Raw genomic sequence first — 19,419 nt, 5'->3', positions numbered from 1 at the left:
TCGGATTCTTATATTTGCGATTTCGAGACGGCAACGCGCTTAAAGAATTCTCCGAATTTTTTGATCCGTATTATCCGAGGATTGCTATTGTAAACCTTTGATTTAAGGTATCCCGATCAAAAGTAATAGCATACTGAGGCCTGTCCACTGATGTCGCCATGGTATGTCTCTGTATCTACCGATCAGTTTATTCGGCAAAACTGTTTTTAGCTTTTCCATCGATAGCCTTTAGGCATTATTTGGAAGTAGGGGTCGGGTGTTTTGCCCTAAATAGTAATTGCGAAGGATTCTCGCAAACGATAGTCACTTTCGTTGCAGTATTGGGTGTAGCTTGGGTCTATTTTGCAAAATAACACACACTGATGATTTTATTTATTCCTGAGGTGGCCGCAATCTTCCTTATCGATTTACGTAGATTTCAAATAATTTAGTTTCGAAATTGAGACATGTTCTAGCGTTGTTTCCGACGATGATGGCCCAGAAATTATATTTTAAACATTGTGCCTTCTTGCCTACGACAAGAAAATATTCAGTTTTGCTAATGTAAACAAGTTTTTTTGTAAAAGAATTTTGAAATGAATAATTGTATCCTTATATTTTGTTCATACAGTATGTTGACATATAGTATTATATTATATACATATATTTATTTCGAACCCAACCCATATATTTGTATTTATTCTATTGTGCTTGCCTTTAAAGCAATTCGGTGGTTAATAATAATAATATTATAAAATTATATATCTAAGTTTAAAACAGAATATTTGATTTCGGAAAAATACTATAATCTTTCTTGATTAGAAATTACAATAATACAATATACGCTTCAAGTTACTCGACATTAAATTCTTAAAGCAAATAGCACTTTTATTACTCAATCTCAATAGGTTAAAACACTTGATGTAAAACACGAATTTAATAAATGTTTTCAGAAAAAAGGTGGCAATGTAAAAACTATCCCACCCTATAAACCTATAACTCATGATTCTTCCGGTTCAGATTCTGGTTCGTCACCAGAAAAAGAAATTGACTCGACTGTTAGTGCAACAGCATCCTCAACATCAGCAACAAGCATCAAAATAACAAATGCAGTTGGAAGTTCTTCTGCCTCTACCAGTGGTATTGTTGGACTGTCTTCGGCAAAGCAAAGGAAGTCTTCAACAGCTTCCAAACAATCAAATCTGTTATCTTCTTCGGGTGCTTCAAGTGGTGCCGGATCAAATGTAAGTGCAACTAATAATACTGTGTCGGGTAACAGTGGACCAAGCTCTCTAGTTGGTGCATCAAGCACTAATGAAACTCCATCGATAAGTGGGAGCGCTGGAATCAGTGTTAACTTAAACGCTAATACTTCAAAGTCCAATAACAACACTGGAGGTTCGAAAGAAAAGGAAAAGCATAACAAAAATTTGAACAAAATAAGTTCAAGCAAAGATAAAGATAAAGAGTTGTTATCTTCTTCTACGTCATCTTCTTCACGAGAGAAGGGAAATAAGACTAAAAATAAAGACTTTGGGGAGCTGGGCAGTGGTGGAACTGCAATGTTGGCTGGAAATGTAGGAGGAACACCGGGATTCGGTCAAAATTCAACCAACGTTGCCAATCGTAAGGAAATAGGAAGTCAGTATTATATTAATTCTAAGCATTTATCTTTACTAACTCATGGTTATTTGTTTTCAGTGGAAACTTCGTCTAGCTCTACAGATAATACCTTCACAGGTAGTGATTCCATTTCAAATGCATCGTCTTTGACAGTCTCAATGAAGAATTCTGGTGGTTCTGTTGGTAAAAAACGGAAGGCAGATTCCAAAGCTGGAATATTTGGAGATGCAAACGATATAAATCAGTAAGAAAAAAAACTCCTACTCGAAAATTGATTATGAAATGTTATCTTTTCAGTTCATTTCGTGATATCATTAAAGATGTTTCGGTTACATTAACGCCACTTCCTCTGGATAAAACTTCTGATCAAGGTGAAGGTGAAAAGCTATCTAAGAAGGTGAGTAGAAGATTTTGAGGGGATACTAACCACTATTCTATCGAGGATAACATTAATGAATATTTTTTTATCATTAAAATATTATAAATCAAACAATTTTAATATGCACTTCGGTCTAATCATTTGCTGTAGAAAAATTGAGTTTACTGTTCCTACCACTAAAACGATTTATAGAATCAGCGTTTCAAAAATTAAACCAAGATAATTAAACAGATAACGGACAAATCCATACTACAGGCATACAAAAGTGTATTGTGTGTTTCAACCCAGATAGGAAAAATGTAGAATTTTTGTAATGTTCACTTTTATGAATCTTAAAGAAAATGGACAGGAATGTTAAACTGCAAATTTATTATTATTTACAAAATTATTGTGCTTCTTGAATGTGTTTTCGGAGTGTATATTAAAATTTGTATTAAATATCGATTTAGTATTATTTGAAGTACGCAGTGATGATCGCTGAAATTTACAAATCTTTATTAATTATCAGGCATTTTTAAGAATTCAACCCAGCCGTTTGTTGCTCTATTTATGTATCATGTTTAAATGTAAGCAATTAATAACAAGGCTGCTTTATAGCATTGATTGATCATAACATTAATATGTTTTTTATTAGTCATTCATAGGATTTCATTGATTTGTATAGTAGGATGCTTGCTATCTCTAAGCAGATCGCATATAAGCTCGATAATAGGTGTCATGACTGGACACTGTCTAATAGGAAAGCACGCCAAACGACTAGGCGTATTCTCAAATAACTTTTGCAGAAGCTGTATGCACGAGGAAGAGAAGGAAACAATTCTTCATCTTTTCTGTACATGCCCTGCTCTAGCTCAAAAACGCAAGAATTACCTAGGAGAATTCTTCTTTAACGATCTAAACGATCTAGATCATATCAGCATAATCAGCCTCTCTGGTTTTGTAAGGGACTCAAATTGGTTTCATTGAGCTTAGGAGAAAGCCTCAAGATTCATGTGGTATCACAATGGGCCATTAAACTGGCCTAACCTAACCATAGTACGATTAATTCATTACGTATATTGATCTACTCGAATGAGATTCGAATGAATTAATTCTCTTCTCCAGGTTAAAAAAAACATTTATTTTAGTCATTTAGTGGTTTAATTGTAATCCTTGTGGTAATCCAGTTTTGACTCGAAAAATGTGTAAATTACAGTTCACAGTTTTGAGTAGATGAATTATTAAAAATGTCAGTATTATTGTCTTCTACCTATTATAAATTAGTTGGCGCATCAACTCCTAAAGTACATCTATTTATGGACCTAATCCCTGAAACAATAAAAGAAAACAACCATTCTTTTTAGGAGCAATTGCTTAGTTTTATATAATTGTAGTAATCGTTTCAAGTGTGTTACCTTGTATACGATATATGTTTTTAAAGAAGACAAAACGGCCCTTTGGAAGTTCGTGCAATTAGTCAAATGTATAGATAAGATAAAATAACATAAGGAAATATTAATTATCCGAATAATCTTTTTAAGGCATAAGCTTTACCTACATCAATTGTAGGAACTTTGGAATTTCAATGATTCCAGTTTTCATGAATTCATAAATTTCAGCTGATGCCTCTTGTGAACACGTAAATAGTAAATAGAATAATTTAAAATATAACAACAATCTCTAAAGAAAAAAACAATACCATAAACACAATTAATAATAATAAATAATTGATTCATAGAAATGTAGCTATTTTAATTTTGTTTGTAAAATCTCAATAATTGAAATCAGAATTGGTGTAAAGGATGCTACAAAAAAAAGACAAGTTAGACTTCAGTTTAATCAAGATAAAATTGTAGGTACAACGAGAATTACTAATTAATTAATTTATTTTCAAACTTTTTCAATAATTGAATGAAGAATATCTGAACAAATGAACCTCTCTTTCTGTGTGGTCTTCTAAAAATTAGCCTTCTAGCAATACCTATATTTATGATACTAATACATTTCGGGAGAATTTTGTTTTTGATTTTTTTTGGGCACATTAAAACATTTTTTAATATCATTGTAATTTAAATTATATTTTTAGATTACCAATATTTAATACTATAGTGCTAAGTAATATAGCGATTTTCTGGGAGAGAATTCAAAGGAGAAAGTTAGGTGTCCATTGTCTAACGGAAAAACGTACATTTTGATTAATTATATAAAGTTTTTCAATAAGGGCGGGTAGATGTTGTATGTAGATGTCGTGGCCTTGCTGTGTGGCACGTAGCACCGCCGCGCCCTGCTCAAACCACATGTCGTCTAGGTCCATATGGTTCAATTTGGGCCACAAGAAATTAGTTATCATCGTTATGTAGCGCTCGCTGCTGACGATGACAACTCACTAACATAGTTTTTAAAAAAGTACGGATCAATTACGCCGCTGGCCGGCCCAAAATCCAAACCAAACGGTAACTTTTTGAGGATACATTATCACCTAGAGAACCTCGCGTCGTCCCATGTACGTCAATTTTGCTTGTTAACACAGCCATTAATCCAAAAATTCGCCTCTTCACTAAATATGATTTTTCGACCAAAATTGGTGGTCTCTTCCAAACGATTCGAAGCCCAGTCAGCGACAAATGGCGCTGTCTTTCGTCACACATTTGGAGCTCCTGGGTCAGTTGGATCTTGTACGGGTGTAACCCCGACGCGAAATTCGGCAAGTTGAAGTCTGCGAAGGGCCGAGTTCTTGTGCACGGCGCGGAATAGACTGCCTAGGGTTCTGCCAATCACTTTTACGGACCGCGCGATGTTCTCGATGTTAAATGGGCACAATGGGTGCAACGCACAGTGTGCAATTTTGCCAATCTAGCGGAACTTTATTCATTGTGCGTTTAATTTTTTTTTTATTTTTATAAAATCGATTATATATGCAATAATATGTTATTTCGAAAATATTTTGCTAACCTGAGCTTAAAAAAAGTGTAACTTTACATTTAGAACGAATAATAAACTTGGTAAAGTTAGTACACTCTATTCGTATTAAGTTTTTAAAAGTCATAATTTAAACAATTAAAGTGATTTTTTAAATTTGATTGCATTCGTTTTGAAACCTAGTAATAGGTTAGGTTAGGTTAGGTTAAAGTGGCTGTCCATGATGGACACACTTAGTAATATAAATGTACAGTTTATTCAATCCTTCTTCTTTTTTTATTTTATGGACAGCATCTAATGAACAAAAAGAATTTAAAAAAAACTCTAAAACATGATATGTATGAAAGTTTCGTAATTTAATAATTTTTAATTTTATGTAAATACATTTATAAAACTATTCATCTGAAGGTTAGTAATGTTTTCTTTCATTTCCTGCTCCTCAGTGTTTATTAAATTAGTGTTTTCTTTTTTAAAAACAAATTTTATTAATCGGCAATACCTTGTTGAATTTGGCGTTAGGTTTCGCTACAAAATTTTCTTAGAGAAATCGTCAACTAACAAAAGTTACCGAAAAGAGATTTTCGTCATTATATTCTGCATCGTTCATATTCATTTTATATCTGCTTTGAGCAGAACTCTGATCACAGCCTCACTTTGATATAAGTCGCAGATATAAAATATGCGCATTAAAGGATTTTAAATGCTCAGCAAGATCATTTTTAGATTTAATGATCTGCTTCACTGTTAAATCCAGTAATGCTTGTAATTGAATTTGCGCAAAAACATCAGTGACAGTGAATGCTTCTTCTTCAGGGTGACACTTTTTTTTTGCTTCTTGCACTAAGTAATAAGATGGATAAGCATTAGAATTAAGCTCTTTTAGTTGCTGTCGCATGGCTTTGTATTGAAATGTGCTCATTATTGTGTTCACAATAAGCACAAGTGCTTCTCCAGCTGTAATTATTTTGTTTTTATTTTCTTGACTTAATCTAGCATTTTTGATGTTTGTCGCTCTTTGAAGTGAACCATTTAAAAGTTCTTTTAATAAGTTAGCCGTATCCCTTTTACCAGCTGACCTTATACTGATTTTTGCCGCAAGTGCGATTTCACTTGGAGTTTTTGAGCTAAACAATTCTTAGACCTTACGTTTTTGTTCTTTTAAAGTGCATTCTTCAAATGATTTTTCAGGTCTTCCTTTTTTTTCAATTAATCTGGTTGAAGGAACATTTTCAACGAATCTTTCTGGTAGTTTTGCTTCCTTATTCAACCATACCTCATTTGCATTTGTAAATTTTTCAATATTACGCCCACTTCGATTCCACCTTTGCAGTATTTTACTACTTAATGAGCTTACATACGTTTGTAGCACTCTAGGGACATTGTCTGTGTCCGCCAGACCGAATTCTTGCATAATGTACACACAAATTTTTCGATTGCGATCCTCTTTTGTAGAGGCTCTCCATATATCAAATATTGCCGAATTCTTCATTTTGCTACATACATAAGTTAATGAAAAATTTGTATGGGGTCAGTAAGCTGAAGCAAGAAAAGTGAACGATTTCTAACACAGAATATACCAACGGACATTTTAAGCACAATAACTCGAAGGATACATGAGGATACAATTTTAAAACCCTTCCCAAAGTTAAGGAACACAAAAAAAAATCACTTTAAAGGCTATTTCTTACACGATTTTTTATTTTTTTTTATTTATTAGTGTACAACAAAATTTCTTAACCAGAAAATGTGTAATAATATCTACAAAAATAAATTAAATAATTTAAAAAAGCACAACTAATAATTTGCTTCAACACGCTGTTATCAACTTGACACAAAAAAAAACAATGAGCTTTAATTTTTTTTTCGCTTGCACCAACCTGATGTTTGTGATGCTGTAAAACGGTAAATACCGTTGTTTCTATATTTTTTAAAGTTAAAGTTGGAGATTTTAACTTTCATATGATACCAATTTTGTTGCATTCGCAAGACTTTTATTTTTCATTAAAGTTCCGCTAGATTGGCAAAATTGCACACTGTGCAACGTTTGTGTTAACTAACACTCATTTTGACAATAAAGTTTAATCATTTGAACGTGCTCTTCAATAGTGTAATTTGTTATGATGATTTGACATAAACAACTGAATAATAAATGAAAGATTTGCCATGTATCATCAAAACAAAATGGCCGCACGGGGCGCTAAAATCTACCGGTGCCAATTTAAAAACCCTACAGCTTAATTTTACAACTATTTAACTAATAGAACCTGTTAAAGTTTAGAAATACCTACTTTTATTTTATTGTTATTTGAGTAACAAAAATGCTCTAATGAAATAGCCAGTTGCACTCCTCCTCTCAAACAATTCAACCGTAATACCCGTACTTCTAGAAATGCTCATCAGTTCCATACCCTTTTACTAATTGCTTGTACTGTGTATAATCATTAAAAGGATAAATATGCATTATAAAATTATATTTTTTTGTAATAACAATTACCTCGCTTTTATTGTACAAATCGCACCACTCAATATAATCAGTACAAAAACTATCGAAATGTGGAAATTTTTACTAATTATTTTGATTAAAATAAAATAAAATCAAAATTTACAATTTCGGAAAGATAGATAGAAATTTATAGAGGCTTGCAAAAACACATTTTAGGATTCCACGAAAAAATATAAATGTATTTGCAAATTCAAATACAAATTGTCAAGGTAAAAATGTATACTTGTTCGTTGGCACACTATTTAGTACCTTATGATTCTCATAATGTCCTATGTATTTTTGCCTATTGTTCCTTGTACAATTTATTTTATTTATAGGATTTTTCTTTAAGAGCCAAAAATAGTCACAGTTTAGCAACATTAATTTAAGATACCTCTTTGGTTGTTAATTGTTCACAAAAATGTTGAGAGCTTTAGCAACTATAGACATCTGTCTTAACATTGTGTTTTTTTATATGCCGAAAAAGAGTATGCATCAACCGTAGTCCACTAAAACAATCAGAGAGATAAGAAATAGTTCCCGATGAATTGCCATTTTTAATTGGCCCTACAAGTTTTATTTGATTGTATTAGAAAGAACATCTCACGACCCCCAATGAAACAAAATAATAAAATAAATTACCTTTATACCTCATGGTATTTTTGTTAGAATTCACAATCTTTTCTGAATTTATACCCAACTTGTAGATTCCTATGTAATATTAAATTTGCATATATACAAATTTAAAAAAACCGGATTTACCCTTGTGAAGAATGCCATCCTTACAGTGAGTTATTTTATTTAACTAATTTTCCGATCAACATGGGTTCTGTGACATAATAGCCCACTCATGAATGACATTGAAAACTATACTATGTACTCTGTACTCCTGTTCGCATTGCGAGTATTTTGTTCGCATTGCCTAATGTTCTAACAGCAGCTTACTCTAGCAAAAAGTAAGGGTTGAATATTAAACATTTATTTTTCCTCTGGCCCAACTACCATTTGTATTAAAACAATATTTCACAACTCGCGAATAAAACAATTTTTGCCCCTTAAATTTCACAAGTCATTAGGATCTGATTTAACACGTTTTCTGCGAACATACAATATTCCTTTATGTTTTTCTAGGAAAAGGACTTTATGTATTATCTATTTACCTGATGTCCATAAAACAATTAAGTCCTCACTTTCAAGCAGATGGTAAATCTAAATATCTATGAGCTTCTTCAGGCGGAGACGAAATATTTTAAAATATAATTTTAGTTTAATAATTGAAGTTATAAACTTTTTCATAGGTATCAGTTAATGTCTTTACTGCTTTTGGTACTTATTTTATGTTATGCATGTAACAATGTATTAATACTCAAATTCTTAGAATTGATTTCCTCGTTATATATTCTGCCTACCTATGTGATATTGCTTTTTATTTTCACATTTTTTTCTGAGAGCTCAAAAATCTATCTTTATATGTGTATGATAACATTTCCGCTATTTTTAACTCAATTTTACATTCAAAAACAGCTATGCTAAATTCGTTTTTCAAGAAAATTAGATAAAAAAATAAGATAAATAGTATCTTAAACTTAGTATCAATCAATTAAGATATATATATAGCGTCTAACTTAGTTAACGAATAGAATACATTCATTTGAAGAAATAAGTTAATTAATGCACAATAATGGTATGCAGTTATGTAGTTCTGATAACATTACATTTCACACTACTCTGCACATAAATGTAGAGAACACATCACCTTGAGCAACTAGACTATGTAAGGTGATAACAACACAAGACATTAATAAAAGACAGAAGGACAGACGAGAAAGAACAACAGAAAGAAAGAAACACATGACAACAGCACGCGGTAGGTTTCGAGACGGTCCCCATCTTTCTACTAACCACGCTCACTGATGCTTGATTTCGGTGATCGATGGGAACCGAAGCTTTATCAGTGACTAGGCCGTAGTTCTGATAAATATTCCGTTTACAATTGAAATTTGCTTAAAAATGTTGACCTTTTTTTAATATATTAAGCTTTCAAAAAATAATAAATATTTTTTTAAAATCCAACCAAAAAATTATCAATTTTGATCATCAAATATTAAAATCTGAACTCAGTCGGTAGACCTACGGGATCGCCGGACCAACTTTTTCCGACTTCTTTTACCATCGTTATATCATGTTTAGTATAAATCTCGAGTTAAAAATATTTAACTAATGCAATACTTGCCTAGTTCCCAGGTATATGTCGCAAGTAAAAATAAATACCTATAAAAAAGTGTGCAAGACATGGGACCCATTTTTTACATTTCTGATAGAACTCACATATTTTTGGATAGGAACTAATGAATGTAGATAAGCGGAATTGACTGTTTCTCAAATCACTCAATGAGTTGAATTTAATTTTCGCCCAGGTGTTATATCAAATTGATGCATACAATAATACAAAAAAAAGGAACACCTTGTAAAGCATAGAAGATGCCGCATTAAACAAAATTATAATGTTACGCATATTTCGTTCATCAAAATGTGTTGATTTTTTTACGCCGAGCATCTCACCTTTGTTACATCGATTCGATTTAATCCTTACTCAACATCAACATCACACCAGCAAAACATTAAATTATTCGCTGTCGCTCAGCTCAACACACAATTTCTTAAATAACTCCGTTCAATGGCTTTGGCCGCTTGCCCCTTGTCCCGTTCCGTTGCTTTGTAACTTGCCTCCTGCTTACTCTTCTTCTCTTCTCACTATTTTATTTACCCTTTTAGTTAAAGTTGTCTGAGAGGAAATTGAGTTGCTGTTACTGTTGCTGTTTGCTGAACTCAATGAAAAGTTTTTGTCTACTCGATTTGGCGGGTTTTCTTTATAAGACTGCAAAATTCATTGCTTATCCTTAATTTCTATGTATGTTTTTTATTTCATTACCAAGTTGATACAAAAACTGAATTCAATGATTTTCCGTGTTCATCCCTTATTATAAATTGAAAAAGGTGTAATTTAAATGTGTTTGCGTGTATCAGACTCCACTACTACTCTGCTATATATGGTGCATTTCGAGTCGAGAGTCGAGACCCTTTTGAAATTTTAATAGAATAATATGAAATATTGTTTGTGTTAGTGTGTGTTTTCTGCATGTGTGTGTTATGCTGCTGCTATGCATGCCGATTCCAGAAGCAAATGTCCTTTTGGTAAAACGTTTATGCATATTACACTTGGTTCCAGTCGCACTCGCAAGACAAAGACAACGAATAGATTGCCTTGTGAAGTACGTGACAGCGTTGCCATTGAAATGAATAGTTTATCAATGTTTTAAAAAGAAATTTGTTCGTTAATAAGATTTAAATGTATATATTTTCTTAACGTTAAGCAAATACATAAAATGATGATTTTGTTTGTTTACGAATTTGCATTATCTTTAATATTTTAATGGCATATTAATATTTAAATTTAGTAAATTAACTAAAATTAGACTGTAGTGTACCTAATTAATATGCTCTAAATTTAAATTTGAATGTTCACATGTTCACAAAGTTTTCACGGGTACTGTATCTTGTAATTCTTGTTACGAAAGAGTTCTTTCTCAAAAGAGCCGTTCGGATTGGGCATATAAACTGTAGGTCCCCTCCATCCCTGCAATTACTCGCACATAGGAATGGTTGAGAGGCGTAAGTCACTAGGCCCTGGTCCTATTTATAATTTATTTTCACATATCGCAATTACTCGTATTTGCAATTTGCGTCCACTTAATTGCATTTATATTAAGTGTAGTACATATATACTTAATCCTTCAAGGACAATTGTGTTAAATTAATTTGTTTATCAAAAGATTAATTACATGACAAAAAGAAAGAACACATTCAAAGAGCCAACTATTAAAACAGATACATAACTAGATAGTTTAAATAATTTGTATCTACTCAAATATGTACATACAAATAAGTGCCCATCAAGTTTATCAATTACTTATCTGAGTAATTTTTAGTCCATAATTTGATAATTTGATCGTGTACACAAAAATAAAAGTCTTACATTTCTATACTAATACAGCACGATGGCAACGCAAAGTTTCCATTTGTGTATGAGGTTTTACTGTAGCTTGTTGATTTCTCGCTTTCCTTATGTGCTGTACTTCTTTAAATCTAGATTCCGGACCTCCGGCAGAACATTAGTTGTCCATGTCCTATACACATAATTTTAGTTTTCTACAATCGTCGTTGCTGATGCACGGAGTCGCTTCATCGTTTCACTCATAATATTGTTTTAAATTATTTTTGTTTTTTTTTTACTTTTTCTACTATTCTTGTATATTTTTCTTTTGTCGTCGGCTTTATTTTATGTTGAACTTTGGTTTCATCTTATCATACATATTCGGAGTGTGACGTTGTGTTTTTATTTTATGTTGCAATGAATTTCCTCTACGTTGATGAGGATACACAAAATAATAAAATGGACGAGCGTTTGAAAATTTTTATTCGTGTTATTCTGGGTTGTTTTTAAGTTTGAGTCTTAACTCTTAAGAAAGAAATTAAAACAAAAATAAAACAAGAAAGTGAAGTGGAGTGGAGTAGAAGAAAATAAGCAAGTAAATAAAGTTGTTGTCTTATGTGTGCGTCTGTTTATAACTACTGTGATAGAAAGAGAAAAATCTAAGTTTGTTTTATATAAATTATTCTTGCATCGTTTTGCGTTTTGCGTTCTCGTTGTCGTTTCTTTAAAACAAAATTAAGCGTAAATCCTCCCCCACAATGGATAGTGACAGTAACATGGAGCCACCTGAGCGTAATAATAATATTGAAGTACTAGAATACAAAGAACATAGAAAAAATAAAAAGAAAAAGCGCGAAAAACGCGAAAAAGATAAGGAAAAGAAATCACACCATCATTATCATCATCATGGTTCATCAGTTGCTGCTACTGCAGAAGTTGTAACTACTTCATTGGTAACCACAACAACAGCTACTACGGCAACATCATTTCCGCATAATTTGAAAATACGATTTCTATTGTCCGGGGTAAAGTTTTAGTTTTAGTTTTAGTTTTACAAAATATAATTTATATATTTACAATCGGAATTAATTTTGTTTATTCAACAACTGGATTATTTACACAAATGGTTAAAATGTTTGCTATAAAAAGGTTCATCAGGATGATTATGATTTTAAAAACATGCCTCTTTAATGCAAATTTTGCGTTACTTTTAAAAGATATTACTTGTGAATTGAACATTTCCTTATATTCATTATCGAATATCATTCAAAAGTAAATTTAAACATACCAGTGTTTTGCTGGTTTTGAGATAGGCGTTACTTCAATATTTTATTTTGTATTAAACTTTCTACTAAAAATGTTTAAATGTCATTAACTTCAATTTATAAGTTACAAGCATTACTGTTTAAGTGATTTCTGGATCCATTGTTGCATTTGAATTTGGGACTTTGAGAAGTTGAGAATTGACTCATTTTCAAATGTTGTATTCAATAGTCTGTAGCCTTGCTATTCTTCCGTTTGAATCTTATTGAACAACTATTTATTTCAATTTGGTTTCCGTTATCCTTTCAAAACGCGCCAAATGCAAAATTCAAATTCAGTTCTTTGCAAATGAAGTGCTTAGTGTAAATAATTGTATCAATATAAGAAGGGTTCATTTCATTGTGTGCCTCTTTTTGCTATAGTTTTGATTGACATATTTTCAAGTTTGAAAAACTAATTTTGTAGTTATACCTAGTTGCTTAAAAATTTTAATTTTTTTTGTCAAAGCTTTTTTTTTTTATGGAAAGAAACCAAGACCTATAATAAATGATTATAATATTTATTTATAAGATATTTTTTAAAGGCAGTTGATGAACTAGAAATGTTATGTTTTGATAACCCGACCAAATTTAGTTTTATATTTGAACGTTGAAATATGTTCTTATGTGTGTATTTCACCCCAAATAAGTATTTTACCTTTATCCAACCATTTAATCAATTTTTCTGAACACTATTTTTGGCGAAGACCTACATAGTTCTTTTTGAATCTCAGGTTTTGAGTTTTTCATAAAAAGCATGTTTGAGTAGTTTTTAATTTATGTTTCGAGTTTTAAGTTTCAAACAAGTTTGGCAGATTTTAATCAAATTAAATTGGCTAGTTTATACATATTTCAAAAATCTATGAGATACTATTCTTAGAAATATAAGCAACATTTCTCATACAAAAAAAAACTTCTAACTTTTTTGTCAGAAATTGTTTACACCATTTTTATGTTTTATGAAATGCAAAGCCTACATGTTTTTATATTTTGTTTTCTTACTCTGTCAATCCGTCTGATACAATTCTCAGAAATCTTTGAAATATAACATACTACCTATGTATATACTATATAATAATAATTTTATTGACTCTAAATCAAATTTTTGAAAAAATCTTATACCCCGAACCCAGAAGCCAATAAGTGAGCTAGCTGTCATTTGACTTTTAGAGAATTCACTGAGTTCCAATATAAGTGAATTTAAAAAAATAAAGCAAGTAAGACTGCGTTAAATCAAAAGTTGTATTCTATTGTGCATTAAATGTTTAAAGGATTTCAATGGCAAATTATTCAATGTTGAATGTTAATCGTAAATGTTTGTTTCATGTTTTTAGTTCTAAATTTAAATGTAAACAATGGTTTATAAATCAAAACTGTAATTGTCTAAAAGAAAAGGATAAATATTTGTAAAGCTATACCTGCATTAGAATCTTCCTGACATTTATAATAAACTAGGATTTATGTAGACAAATTCTATTTAATGTACTAAAAACAAATATTTAATGACATGCATACTGCTTATAAATTGTCTTAAGTTGGTATTTTCTTTTACTGGCATATGAACTTTTTGGGTTAGTAAAGTGCTCTACAAATCCAGACAGTGACAGTAGTTCGTAGATGTATGAATATGTTTTTAAATAACTCAGCTCACCCAAATTCGAGTTTATGGCATCTATGATTACTTTTGATGTTTGAGTGGCCAGATGCCTTGACAAAGGGTCTCTCTTACGCAGATAGATTTCTTAAATGTAATGCAATTATTAAGTAAGCGTAAGGTAATCGCAAATGGCATAATATGCAACATCATTCGAATATTAACCAAAAGGTGAAAAAATAAATCTTACTCTTCCAATTACAAATTAATACTCTTAAGAAGAGAAACCAATTTTGTCAATTGGTGTCAAATAAAGCTATAATTTAAAAATATTTTATCAAATGACTACAAGAAATTCTTGTATGTATTTTTTTAAAATATTTAAACAAACGAGCAAAACATGAAATGTCAACCACATAAGAATCGGCACACAGATGTACTGATCCCTTTCTCATGTCCCATACCCTTAATTGTTTTCCATAGGGGTAGTTGAGGTATAATCGTATCTGGAATAAAAAAGAATAAACCAACAAACAGCTGTACATAAAAAAAGCTGTATAAAAAGACAGATGCGTATTGAAGAAGAGAATACAAATATGAAATGCTAACATTCACAAGATTTGTGTAAGAAAAAATATACTTTTGATGCAGTTTTTTGCTAAATCCTTTTTTTTACTGAATGGTTATTTCGGGAAACTATCATAATGTAAACAAAAACAATGCCTAGCATATTCTCAATGTGTAAAATTTTATTTAAATTCTATAATAAAACTTTTAACAATAGGTAACATTTTATCTTTTAAAGTTTGGTATCGCTTTCCATCTATTTCAATAAAAACAGTATTTCCACATTACCATTTTTCTTTATCTTGATATTAATTATTTTGTATTATGAAAAATTCAAAGGTTTAACAAAACATTATTTGTAAAATTAAAATTAATAAGTTTGAACATAGGTAATACAATCATCATTGAACAAAATGATCGTAGGGCAACTCCGCTCTAAACGTTTTATTTTATTAATGTTTATGTTCTTTTTTTTATTAATAAAGAAATAAATTTTGTTTATGATTTCAATTGTATTTTCTATCCACCATACCAACCAAAAAGCATTTAACTGTCATATGAATTTGAATCTCGCCTCATAATTTCTTCATTCCATTAGGTTTTTGAAAAATATAGGGTTGTCCATTTTGCGACTTCAAAACTAAACATAAATAAAATATTTTTTTCATGATATTTCTTTTTTTATTATGTATTAAGTTTGAAAATTGACATTAAATGACCACCACGCAAGTTGATATTTTAAGGTAATTTTGGACCACTTTTTGACACATATTGGTAATTTGACTGATGTTGGTTTATTTACATAAACGCTTTCTTTCACGTAACACCACAAAATAAAGTCCAGCGGTGTCAAATCGCATGATCTTGGTAGCCAGTATCGCCACGACGAGAAATTACGCTACCAGGAAATGTCCTTTGCAATAAAGCCATATTCGCTCGAGTTGTGTGGCATGTGGCACCGTCGTTTATAAAAAGACCATAACGTTCCGAATTGACAGTGACAGTCGTACCATCATCGCTTTCCAAGAAGTAAGGTCCAATTACACCTCCGAACACCAAACAGTTACTTTTTGTGGATGTAATGGTCTCTTATCCATTACTTATAGATCCTCAGCACCCCAAATACAACATTTTTGTTTATTAACATACCCGACGAGTTCGAAAAATCGACGTCCACCACCTGTTGTTCAAGCACCCATTCGACGTATCTACGACGTTGTGAATGGTTTGCTGCCTTCAGTTATGTTAGCTGGCCTTTATTTGGATTTAGGTGTAGATCCATATGTAAAATACGCCATTATTTGCTGTAAGGCAGATTCGACACATTCGGGTCTTGGGGCAACACTTTCACTAACAGCAGCGATATTTTCAGTGTTACGTGCGAAACGATGATGCACAGGCTTTACAATATCTGTAACTAATGCAGTCTTTTTAAATTTCTTAACAATTTTGCCAATTGCTTGCGTAGTTAAACGTTTATGTAAAGCATAATCTCCTCTTAAAGGACGACATGTGGCTAAATAACCATTTGTATGCGTTGAGCGGTAGTTAAGCGATCCACTGAACTTTTAACAACTTAATTTGACATGTGTCGAATTCTAGCCCTATACTTTTGAAACCGCAAAATGGATAAGGGGTTGTAATATACTCTTAAAAAAAAGTATTTTCCGGAAAATTTCATTAATTATGGAATAATTTACTTTTCTTGGTCTTCATTTTTATTCTATATATGTATGTATGTATGTACACTGAATCGATAGGAGACCTTGAATAAAAGGTGAAAACCTTTGAAACTTCTATAAGTAAAGCTTTTAGAGTCTCTTGCCCAGTTAAATATAGCCGTAAAACTCTTCCTTCTTGGTGGAATGAAGAATTGTCCAGTCTTAGGAAAATGACGAGGACAATTTTCAATATCTACCACAAACATAAGTTTAACCAACCGTATAAAGACTCTCTTAAAATTTACAGGCAAGCCCTGTCATCAGCTAAAAGACAAGGCTTTAGAGAATACTGTCAATCAATCGAAGACATAAAGGACTCCGCAAGGCTCAGCAAAGTTTTATCGAAGGAACATTGCAATCCTTCATTTCTAAAAAAGCCTGATGGAACCTGGATAGCCTCTCCAGCCGAATCTCTTGAGCTACTGATGAAGACGCACTTTCCGGGTTGCGAGAGTGATAACCCCGAATCGCTTGAAACCGGAGAGGTCACGAATCCGCGAAGGATTTCAGACCGATAAGCTTAACATTTTTTGTGCTTCTTGACTACCATATTAGAGAAATCCTAGTTGGACGACCTCTCGAAAGCTCTCAGCATGCTTATCTTAAGTGCAAATCTACGGAGACTGCCCTCCATGAGGTAGTGCGTACTGTAGAACAAACAATCCATTGTAAAGAATTAACTCTTGCCACCTTCCTAGGCATAGAAGGTGCTTTTAACAACGTCCTTACAGAATCCATAGAAGAATCGCTCGTTAAGTTCGGTGTAGAAGACTTCTTTCGAGAATGGATTATTTCCATGCTCAGTTGTAGGAAGATTCGAGCCACTCTAGGCAATACAATCGCAACATGGTCATGGATACAATTCTCGTTAAATTAGAGAAATGTGGAGTGAAGGCGGTAGCCTACGCGGATGATTTGATGCTATTGGTGTCAGGAAAGTACACCTCTGTGATTAGTGAAATCACGGAGTCAGTTTTGAACAAAGTTAGCATGTGGGCCACGAGTTGTGGACTAGGAGTTAACCAAAGTAAAACTGAACTGTTGCTCTTTACCATTGTTCGATTGTGTGGTGGCCTGCTCTTATTAAAGCCTATAATATTAATAAGCTAAAGAAAGTTCAGAGAACAGCTTGCGTGGGCACCACAGGGGCCATGCGTACTTACCCAACGGACGCCTTAAACGTTGTTTTTGATCTTCTACCAATCGACCTTTTTATTAAATACATAGTTTCCTGCAGCGCTATTAGGCTGAGGCAATCAAATAGCTGGTTGTCAAAACCTTACGGTCACAGTAACACTACGAAATTAATTCCCTCAGATATTATCTCGGTAGACACTGACTACTGCACTCCTACTTTGAACCTTAGTAAGGGTTTTAAGGTTATTTTCCCATCGAGAGAAGATTGGGAGGATGACATCGTGTCGAAAGGTTTCGACACAACCATCTTTACTGACGGCTCAAAGATGGAGTGCGGAGTTGGTTCTGGGATCTTTTTTGAGTCCCTAAATGTAGCCAAATCCTTTAGGCTTCCTGACTTTGCTAGCGTTCTTCAGGCTGAACTGCTGGCAATAAGGGAGGCATGTAAGATACTTAAACAAAACCCAAACCAAAACTGAAATGCGGCTATCTTTACAGACAGTCAGGCAGCTGTCAAAGCCATTAACTCGGCCATATCCTCATCTAAATTGGTCCGGCAATGTCGCGATGAGCTTGCGAGCCTGAATATTAACCTCGGTGTCACCCTGATCTTAGTTCCGGGCCATAGTGGTATCGTGGGAAATGGACGGGCTGACGAGCTAGCCAGGCAAGGATCGGCCCTTCATAGCTCACTTGCGGAAATGTTTAACATTCCTCTTAGTGCTATGAATGGTAAAATCTTTTCTATCTACCAAACTGAATCAAACCGAAGGTGGAGCAATTATATCTAGGAAGATATGGCCCACCTATAACAAAACCCGTACAAACGATCTTCTATGCAGGCCAAGGCAAGACATAGCCAGGATTGTTGCGGTTTGTACCAGACATTGGCCTATAGGAGTTCATGCAGAGAAGTTGGGTATCTCTTACAACACCTTTTGCCGTAGCTGTAGTGTCCAAAGAGAAAGTGAAACGATAATCCATTTCCTCTGCAAATGTCCTGCTTTGGCAAACACTAGAATGAAATACTTTGGAAAAGCATTCTTTCAAGAACTTGATGAGCTATCTGAGACAAAGATTAGATACATAATCTTTTTTCTCAAGGCTCTAACATAATCGCTATGAAGCTTCTCTATAAATCTATCCCTTTCAATCAAAGGTCAAACGAGTTTTTGGTATCAAAACGGCGCACTACAGCGCTAATTGGATCTCAGACGAGGTTGCCATTTCTACCTACCTACCCATGTACATAATATGTAGTTTTGAGAAACTCTTAATCATATATGTGTGTATATTTAAGGTTTTGAAAGATACGTTTGAGAACAAATTGTTAGTGCTGATAACGAATCTTAAATTCGATTTCAGTTATCTGCTCGAGCTTTGCAAAATGCATGTTTCCAACCTTATTTTGATATTATATTTATTTAAAAAAAATTGATTCACTAAACTCAGGTTCAAAAAGATTACATAAGATTTTTTTCCGTTTTTTAATTTCCCATAGGAAGTTGTTGTAATCGATCCGATCTGTAGAATTGAATTTTTTTTACATTTCTCGACTTTTCAGGTCACTAGAATATAAATCAAAGATTTTTAGAGAGATATCTAAGTGTACGCGCAAACTGCACACATACATGCGTACGGGAAGATTTTTTCGTCACCCATTTCTCAAGAACCATTGACATTTTTTTAAACAAACAACCAAAACAAAAATTAATAAAAGCTGGTAAAAATTGGTTTCAAATAT

At 32.7% G+C, this 19,419-nt stretch overlaps 1 protein-coding gene across 7 annotated transcripts in view; it reads left to right on the top strand.

Annotated features, from left to right (window-relative positions):
- The window catches only part of LOC129943443 (protein AF-10), a 46,767-nt gene that overhangs the window by 14,479 nt on the left and 12,869 nt on the right, over nt 1–19,419 (top strand). For all 7 annotated transcript variants that reach the window (XM_056052897.1, XM_056052898.1, XM_056052892.1 and 4 more), the window contains exons 4-6: nt 933–1,620; nt 1,681–1,846; nt 1,900–1,999. In XM_056052897.1, coding sequence (XP_055908872.1) covers nt 933–1,620; nt 1,681–1,846; nt 1,900–1,999 — 954 coding nt within the window. The remainder of the gene's footprint in view (nt 1–932; nt 1,621–1,680; nt 1,847–1,899; nt 2,000–19,419) is intronic.

The sequence above is a fragment of the Eupeodes corollae genome, chromosome 1 (genome assembly GCF_945859685.1).
Source record: "Eupeodes corollae chromosome 1, idEupCoro1.1, whole genome shotgun sequence".
NCBI lineage: Eukaryota > Metazoa > Arthropoda > Insecta > Diptera > Syrphidae > Eupeodes > Eupeodes corollae.
Note: the sequence above shows the minus strand (reverse complement) of the source record. Positions and strands in the feature narration are given on the sequence as shown.